At 41.3% G+C, this 9596-nt stretch overlaps 1 protein-coding gene across 3 annotated transcripts in view; it reads left to right on the forward strand.

Annotated features, from left to right (window-relative positions):
• LOC102215600 (uncharacterized) overlaps positions 1-9596 on the forward strand; it is a 28078-nt gene that overhangs the window by 6450 nt on the left and 12032 nt on the right. For 2 of the 3 annotated variants that reach the window (XM_005747880.1, XM_005747878.2), the window contains exons 2-6: positions 1223-1370; positions 4256-4429; positions 5878-6066; positions 7662-7760; positions 8398-8469. In XM_005747880.1, the coding sequence (XP_005747937.1) occupies positions 1223-1370; positions 4256-4429; positions 5878-6066; positions 7662-7760; positions 8398-8469 (682 nt within the window). The remainder of the gene's footprint in view (positions 1-1222; positions 1371-4255; positions 4430-5877; positions 6067-7661; positions 7761-8397; positions 8470-9596) is intronic. The other variant, XM_005747879.2, reaches the window with a different exon arrangement.

Here is a 9596-nt window from a genome sequence, read left to right on the forward strand (position 1 = left end):
CTACTCATTCCTGCGTCCTTTGTGATCTTACAAAGCTTCAAACGATGCGTCGACTATTAAATTAGTCGTCGACGATTTTAATAGTCGACATAATCGTGACTAGTCGACTAATCGTGGCAGCCCTAGTCCCACTAAACTCCAGAAATGTAAATCTACATTTCAAAAGCTACTGTTGAAATTTTCCTCCTCCTTCCAGAGCCCCTTTTCCATTAGCACCTCCTCGGATCGACTTGTTTTTTGTAGCCATTTCTCCCCTTGCCGGGTTTTAAAAATGGCAGTTTTAATTTTTGTGAACAGGACGCTCTCATGACTCATTGTGTGACGCTACTGACCAGCCAGTCTGACGACGTCACATTTTAGTATCTGCTTGGATCGCATAGTGGCATTTAGATAGCAGAAACCCAGGCGCATCTCAAATTGAACGTATTTTTCTGTTCAAATTTAAACCCGCCAGTGGCGAGTGCTAATTTCCACCCCTGCCTGTGCATCAAATGAACGTTAGGTCCAATGTTTCTTTTTGTTTTGTTTTGGGGGTTTTTTGCCCCTTTTTTTTCTAACATGCTCCACCCAATACTGAGAAATATCTCTGCACCTTCCAGGTTTTTCCAGTATGTTTTTTTTGTTCAGCACTTTGGTCCTTAGCAGGTTGTTCTCAATTCTGGCAATAGACTGGCTGCTCTTTGTGAAGACTGAAAGATAAATGTTTGCCACTTAAGGCCATGCAGACCAAGTGTCAGCCTCACACCGGGGTTCCAGTTAAGCAGAGGTTGTGAATTGGTATCAGAGCACATGTGTGTATTCTGCAGCTTTGGCAGCACCGCCCATCATTTCACGGTTCTTGGAATCATTTGTAAGAAATATTAAGTATGTGTGAATGTATGTTAATAATGTAATAACAAAACAACCAAAACCCTGTAATACCCCATAATACTACATTTACCATTTTGGGAAGATGCAGGATTGCATCATTGCATGAATTTGTACATATTCTGTAAGTATTTATGTTGAATGTAAATTTGCACATAATACAGATGGTTGTACCTCTGTCAGGTCTGTGTAAATACATATCAGATATACCAGATGAATAAAAAAAGAACAAAATGTAAATCTGAATGTTCTGAACGACCTGATTCTGAAAAGCGACGAATGTGTAATCAGCACAGCAGATGGATTTCTGTATCTGCTCTAATGCTGTGAATGCTGTTGTGTGTTACTCTACCAGGCTGTCCAAAGGAGATCCATCAGCTTTTCTGCCAATACTGAGTTTCACCCTCACCTCCTTCTCTCCACCTTTTGCTGAGCAACTGATGGCAGCTGGTTTAGAGCTGACGGGTAAAACTGACCTCCGCTTTACAGAGGCCGTTTATAAGGTAACAAATTCCTGTGTTTAGAGTGTTGTCTTTTTGCTAATGCGCAAAAACTGTTATACTGCTTGAGCTGCCCCTTGTTTCTCCGTGCTTCAAAAGTGCTGAGGTCTGCACCCTCGGGTTAGATGCCTCTGTCAGGTCTGTGCTAGACACAATTTAAGTTTGATTCTTTGTTTCTGTTACATGTTGACAAAGCACTGGTTCATCCCTCGAGTTAGGCCGCTTTTTATGCTCGAGTGATTTACAGGTTGGTGTTAAGAGGCTTAACAAAGAAAAACCATTCTTCTGAAAATGGTCAGATACAAGGACTTGAGTGCAAATGAATGAAAAAGCCGCCAACGTTCAAAGAAAAAGGCCTCAGGAACTATTACTCAAGACCACCGTTAAGAAATGAACAGAAGCTTATTGGAATAAAAAATAAGAAAGAAATGAAGGATTGCTTAAGAGTTTTGCAGAGCACTATATGACAACCGTTCAAAGATGGTATTGACCTAAAAGTGTTGACCTACCATTGCCAAGAACATGGGTCTATTTGTGTTACTCTGTGTGAGGCCTGTTTCTGTGATTAAACATTGTTACGGGGATGCAACAACAGGAATAAAGGATGCACACAAACAGACTTGAGAAACAGTATGTTTGGTATAGGAAATGAAAAGCATGAGGAACTCACCCACATTAGTTACAACACAGAACATTTATCTGGTTCACCTTGTTGTTTGCTTCCAAATCCTGTCATGCTTCATTCATTGAGTTATGTTACGTTCAGTAATCACACAGTTGGCCTTTTGTTGTGTGAGGAAAGCAGTTATTACTGAAAGGAAAAAAATAAATATAAAGAAATGCTGAATATTAGGAAAAGGTGTATAGATAAGAACAGCTCTTATAATTTCATTGCACTGAAGAGTAGGGATGGGTATCGAAACCCGGTTCTTGTTGAGAACCGGTTCCCACTGTTTCAGTTCCTTGGAATTGTTTGCCATTTTTGCAAACGATTCCCTTATCGATTCCAGTCGCCCCGAATGACGTCACCACGTTGCGGAGCGTCATTTACCTGGCAGGAAACACGGCGCCAGCGGCTCAAACGCTCAAAAGCTTGGTTATACTTTACGAGAACGGATGACAACAGGGCAACTTGCAACACTTGCAAAGTAGATATTTCATTTAAGGGAGGAAACACTACAAATATCAAAAGCATTTGCTCACAAAACACGTGATGACCTTAAATGAATGTCGTGTTTTTAATTCCGCTCCGGACTCGTGAATCTCAACCCAGCAGCAGCGGTAACGTTTGCACGTCCTCTCCCGTTAATGCGGCAGGTAAATAATCAACTAACAGTGCATATTATGATAGCGCGATCTGCCTTATTACAAACCTGCCATCACTGTGCATTTAGTGACCGTGATAAGACAGAGTCTGGCTCAGATGCGGGCAGCTCTCACTGCAGTCTGCCGGTAGCGTCTCCTTTCAGGCAGGATAGACGAATGTCACCGAGCAGTGACTCAGTTTGTGGTCAAAGGTTTGCAGCCGTTTGCCACAGCAGATGATTTTCAGTAAGTGAATGTGTTTAATTGTAGGCAGGGACATTACTGGATATTCTTGTGTAATTGCTACAGAATAATTTATGTTAAACTTTGTTATTGCTACAGAAGAATATTTATTTTATTATTTTACATTTACATTTTTTTCCTGGGGACCCTGTGACACCCCATTGAAGAGCCGTAGGCTGGATCTCTTAAGATCTCACTGCTGGGTTTGTAAGGCCATGTTACTCCTAAATTTCTATCTTGTTCAAAGAGAAGATATAAAACAAAGTTCTGAGCTGATCGACCTTAGTGTTCTCCTTTTTTAAAAAGAATCGATAAAGAATCGAATCGTTAAACAGAATCGAAAATGGAATCGGAATCGTTAAAATCTTATCAATACCCATCCCCACTGAAGAGTAGATCTGATGATGTCAGAGCGCTGCAGCAAGCAGGAGGCTAAACACTGACACAAAGCTGTCTGTAGCTGTAGCTGGGTATTTGTAAGGATAATGTGAGACACATTTAAAATAATACAATATCGTTTGTCAGTAGTTTTTACCTCTCAGTAGTAAAAAGCTGGTGGGGTGTTGTCGTCACCCTTCTACCAAAACCTTGGACAAGTTTGAATATCAGTGATGTCTACCTCAAGGTCAGAGGTCACGGTTTCTGAAAATCGTGTGAATGAGATCACTTGAGAGCAGGGTGATGTAGGGTATTGAAACTGATGCTGTAGGTGTATCTACGAGGATGCTGAGCGGTACCACTGGTCACTGCCAGTATTTTCCACATGTGTAGATATTATACTTTCACACGCTACACTTTAAGGAAGGCAAGCCAAAGTAAGGAAAGCTAGCCATGGTCACAAGCAAGGGTGCAGAGAAAAGGTTTGTTGACCAGGTATGTAAAGAATAGATATGAAATTAAAGGGTTTACATACAGTGTTAACACATGTTACACAAGGGATAGCTAATAGATCTATAGCGTGCCATTCCTAAACACAAGCCTAATGTAGCATTGCTCGATAATGTCATGTGTGTTTTAATCCAATAATGATAACGTTCACTGGGAACGAAAGAAGTGCTAAAAAACATCAAACACCAAAAAATAAAGCATGAAAAGCACAGACAGAGACTGCAGTTTAGATCTTTTTGTTTTCAACACTTCAGCTCAGTATGTGCTTCACTCTTCATCGTGGACCAGCAACAGCAGGAGTACACACAGACTGGCTGTAGCACGTACTGTGTACACTGCCTCCATCTGACCAAAGAGCAGACAGCGAGCGCGCTCTCTCTACTTTTCATCCCATTTACAGTAGAAAAGTGCTTTATAAGAAAGTCCATTCAGTCCTGTAACAATGTGTCCAGCTTTGTGTGTTTCCTGTCTCCGTTTTGTCTGTCAAGGTGTTACGAGATATCTTCCAGTATAAGCCCTTGCTGACCAAGCAGCAGTTCCTGCAGTGGGGCTTCTCTCAAAGGAAAATCTCTGTCATCTGTGACATTATTAATTTGGTCCTGCAGAAACACAGCCAGCTGAAGAAGGTACGAAACCTGCCATTTGTTTTTATTTCCATGTATTTGCCTCAAATGGAGAGCGCTTGTTCCAGAAGCTTCTGTAGTGTGTTTGTGTTTGTTGCTGGGTCACAAGTGGCACACTGTTACACCAGTCATTTCTCACTCCAAGTTTCTCAAAGCAAACATTTAATATATGACTTGTCACAAGATATAATAATATCCAAAGGTACAGGGAGTTGCTCAATGTTTTATTCCTGAGTAAAAAATACTGTTAACTACTCTGAACAGGATCTCCACAGGGACCAGTATAGCTCACTGGTTCAAGTAGGTGACCCATATGCTGCACGCCTACTGGAGAGGCAAAGGTTTGAATCCTTCCTGAGGCCATTTCTTGTGTCTTCTCCCTGTTCGCTCCCAGCTTTCCCGTCTTGTCCTCACTGTCCTGTCTCAGTAAAGAAAGAAAGAAAGAAAAGCCCCGAAAATATATTTAAAAACCCCCCAAAACATTTGAATGGCAGAGGACAAACCACTGAGACACACACAATTCAGCTGAGTAACAGTGTAACACAGCAGTGTAATGTACTGATTATTAGTTACTACATTAAACTATAACTGTTACATACTCACCACAAATCATATGTAGTATAGGATGAATATATTAGGCCAAAAAAGTCTAATATTAAGAATGTTTCTGATGATTTTTCTGAACCAAATACAAGTGTGTTGACTTTTAAAAGTCAGACCTGTTTGTTCTCACAGTGATAAATAGAAATACCATTTGTACCACAGTTTGCAGCCACACAGAAAACAGCAGAGGTGCTAAAGTGGTCAAATACACTGTCATTTACTTCATTGGCATTCAATACATTTCATAACATCAGAGAGCTGCCTTGGTATTCTCCAGCAGTGGAAAAAAGAGACAAATTATGGACATGAGATGGGGTGGTTGCTGCTGAATAATCGTGCCAGTGGACCTGCCAGTTAAAAAATAAAACAGAACTGCCACCCATGTGCTTTGTTTTGTTTTTGCCAGTTTAAAAAATGGTAACAATAAAGTACATATGCATTTCTTCCACTGTATGGTACAGCTCAACCCCACTCGTGGGCCATTTATCAATATGCGTACTTGTGTGTTCTTGTGGACTTCGGAAACTTCATCAGTCACAGCCCATAGTTCCACCTCAGTGTGAGAAACGGTTACCATACAGCAGTCCTGTAGCCCAGAGTCCAATGCTCTGGCACCCAAGTCTGGTGTGAAGTCGTACATGACCAGCTGGTGTCCAGAGAATGGCATAGCATTGTACACAACTGTACATCAGTGATGCAGTTTACTCAATGCGACAGGCACTCAAAGAAAGTCATGTCTTTGTTAACTGAAAGCCGTTCACAGGTGTTTGGAGGATCACGTTTACAGAGAGGCGTGACGATAATAATGTAACATTAACAGCTGATCGTTGTGTTTTTATCTATTTTAGGTATCCAGGAAGTCATTTGTCATACATCACATGGAAAATCCTATGACATCTCCCACAAACTCCTCCCATACTGAACCATTGTCCTTGTATAATGGAACATGTGCCTCTGGTGACGTACACTCCCCTGATTCTTCCAGCAGTGATGCTGCAGAGCTGCCAGGAAAAGAGGATAAGGACAGCAGCCTCCATGTTAGTGAACTCCTGTGACAGATGTTGGTTATTTGAGATTTTACTAACACGTGACTGCTAACCATGTGACATTAACTTGTCTCCACCCGTGAAAATCGTGATGATAATTTAGAATAAAATGAATAAGGCCCAAATCACACAGGCTTTGAGGTTAGTCAGTGGCCATCTGGCTAGTACCGGTTGTGAGGGGGAAACTGGGTACTCCCTGACCAGTTGCAAGTGGTTACTCGAGGTTGATGGGAACATCTCTGGTAAAGCTGACCTGTGACCTGGTCAGACTGACCTGTGATTCGCTCACCAGTTGGCAAACAGCACCGTGTGATTGATTTGTTGGCAAGCACGTTGCCATAGTTGTCCGTAGTTTGGATGAAAGTAACAAATTCATCTATAAACACTCGCTGGCAACTCTCTTCAAGCTATAATGAATCTGTGGAAAGTGCAAATTGGAAACTGAGACCATTTGTGCTTTGAGAGATGTTGGGTACAGCTCTTTCACTTTGAAGCTTGTGTCACACTTTCTGAAGTTCTGCTACCGTCACCTCCCGCAGTCACTTACAACCAGTCGGGAAATACACATTGTTTTCCCTAGCAGGGTGGGTGTATCATGTCCAATATACTGGACATTCTTTAATGAAAGATGTCAAAAAATTCAGTGCGTCTCAAAGTTTAATAGGCATGAAAGTCTGAGGATATGTTCAGGGTAGGTTGAACACATGTCAGCACCATGAGTGGTGTATATGGCAGACAGGTTTTGGACCCAGTATGCAGGTCTCGAGAGGCAAAACCTGAACTCAAAAACGGCTTTATTGCATGTGACATTCCAGAAATGCAAAATAAAGAGCTCACTGGAGCCAGGAATACAGAACACTAGGCAATTAGAGAAAACCATGGCACTAGGTAGCAAAGGAGTCACACAGCAAAGAGCACACATGGAGACAATAGAAACATGGCAGGTGATGAGGACAAGGAAGAAGAGTGGCAGGAACAAACTGGGAGAACAACTGAGCATTCAAATGCTTAGTTGACACAGACAAACGGTCAAAATACATGGACACATGGCTGACTGAGGAGATGAGAGTAACTACAGAGGGACACAAAGGGAACAAATCAGGCATGACAAGGCAACTGGACCTAAACTGGACATTGAAGCACAGGAGACAAAAGCCTACTTAAGTACAGGAAGTAACAAAACATGGAATCACAAACAGACAAAAGCTACCGAAGCACAGGGACCACAGTGGAAACAAGATTCATTGGGGACCCTAAGGATACAAAATAAACTAAAACCCAGAACTGAAGTAGATGAGAAAGCGCTCATCTACTTCGCTTAAAATATCAATATTGAAAAACGTTCAACTGAAAACACTGGGTCCAAACTCAGGGATGGTAACAAGAGCTCAGCTATGCAGTGTCTGGCCTCAGCAAGGTCAGTATTCTGGAGAAACGCCTGGAGCAAGGCAGGAAAACAGACAAAGCTAAGATACTCCCTACTTATTTAAAGTATGTTGCCCTTTCTTTAGTCTTCTCTCTGATAGACAACAGGAAAGAGAATAACCCGAGCGCTTCTTTTCTGTAATTATCATTATCTTTTCCAGAATGTGGGAGAAGTCGTCACCGTATCCAGAGAAAGCTGGGAAAAGCTGATAAGCAGAGTCCTGCTGTTGGAAACAAAATTCGAACAGAGAAATACAGAGGTAGGTGTGTGCACATGCTGTGACGTCTGCTTTTCTCCCTGTAATTCTGTTGATACGTGGCAGTTGATTAGGGGTGGGTTTAAAACATCGATTTCCTGATTCAAATCAAATTTATATCGAACAAATGTAAACTTGATGCCAAATTGCAAAACTCTCAGCTGTGTCTGTAATCAAACCTCTAACTTTGCTCTGCTTCACTTCAGCAGCATCAGGTCATGTTCAGATGCTGATTGATGGTTTTCTTATTAGCACATTAGAATATTTTTAAGGTTATCTGCTATAAAAGCCAATCCAGGAACACCTGCTTCATGTGTCTCTGTTTGATCCTCAGTCACTTTGACACAAAGGCCTCTGCTGTGATGCTCACACCTCTGATGAAGTCCCACAGTGTCAGCTTTGGTTTTATACATAGACAGGAAATATATTATAATTCTGATCATTTATAAGTGCATATCCATATTTTTATATCTGAGTCCAAATTTAATTGAATCGAATCAGGACCTCGTGAATCGGCTTTTTCAGATTAAATTAAACCACCTTTTCTAAATGATTGGTAATCTGCAACCAGTTTACCCAAATGGTTTAAAAATGGCCATTTTAGTTGCATCTCCTTTTGCCTTCTCATGTCTTTTTTTAGGTGCACAATACACAGCCATGCCAGTCGTCTACCTCATCACATGCTTCCAGTTACACAATTGATCCTTCAAAGGTGAGTAATTTGCTCCTTATCTGTCCTGTGTTGTAGTCGTAGTAGACCAAAGTGTAGACATGTGACCTTCTTGACTGTTTGTACGCTGAGTAATTTGGGAAAAAAGGTAATTAAGCTGAGTTGAAAACCTTGTGTTTTCAAGCTTTCTCATGATTGGAATGAGTTAACCATACTTTAAATTTTGTGTTATTATTTTAAATTCTGTTCTGTTATGCTGTCTATGCAAGTAAGTACCATCCATTTAGACCTGCTGGCACCTCCACGACTTCTTTGGCTGCGAGTCACAGTGACACGTATCTAAAGAGAAACCTCAACATGATATGGTAGAAATCACACAGTCGTTTAGGAAAATTCATTTGAGATGTTTGTAGTTTTGCTCAGTCACTAACACGGAGTGTTCTGGGATTTTGTGGAATCATTAAATCACTGCCTATAATTAAGTCTCAGGACACCTATTTGTACTTTAAATCAGTCGCAAATAGAATAAACTTACACTTAATTATGTTTTTATATTTATGCTTTCCATCAGACTGTCCAACACCATCTGGGATGCAGCTAAAAAATACAAAACTGTCTTATGCTAATTTAAACGTTCATTTAATGGAATAAGTCTGTTGGCATTTTTGCCAGCTTTTCTTTCTTTATAGTAGATTTTTTCCAGTCTTACTGTCTGACACATTTAAAGCTGCTGCTCAGTATTCAGTGGGATTGGTCAGATGTTGCCAGTGTCACCCCTTGCACGCGCGTGTACCTAGATTAGGAAACCCAGGGTAACTTAACAGGTTGATAACCAGCTTCATGTGACCATTCACCGTGATTGCTGATGGTAGTGTCAGTGAATCCAGAACAAAAAGATACCCTGGGTATGGTAAACTTGCTTCCTGGTACAAGGCCCATATTTGGGCGTATGAGGACGACTTCTGGCTTATCTCTGCTATCACTACAGAAACTTATTTTGTAGGCCAAACTTGGTAGGAAATCACCATTTACTGACCAATTGAGAACATTATTCCTGGATTTTATTCATTTGGGCGATCGTGGCTCAAGAGTGGGCAGTTCGTCTTGTAACTGGAAGGTTGCCGGTTCGAGCCCCGGCTCGGACAGTCTCGGTCGTTGTGTCCTTGGGC

The sequence above is a fragment of the Pundamilia nyererei genome, unplaced genomic scaffold, assembly GCF_000239375.1.
Source record: "Pundamilia nyererei isolate P.nyererei 1_Seehausen unplaced genomic scaffold, PunNye1.0 scaffold00207, whole genome shotgun sequence".
In the NCBI taxonomy this organism is placed as follows: Eukaryota; Metazoa; Chordata; class Actinopteri; order Cichliformes; family Cichlidae; genus Pundamilia; species Pundamilia nyererei.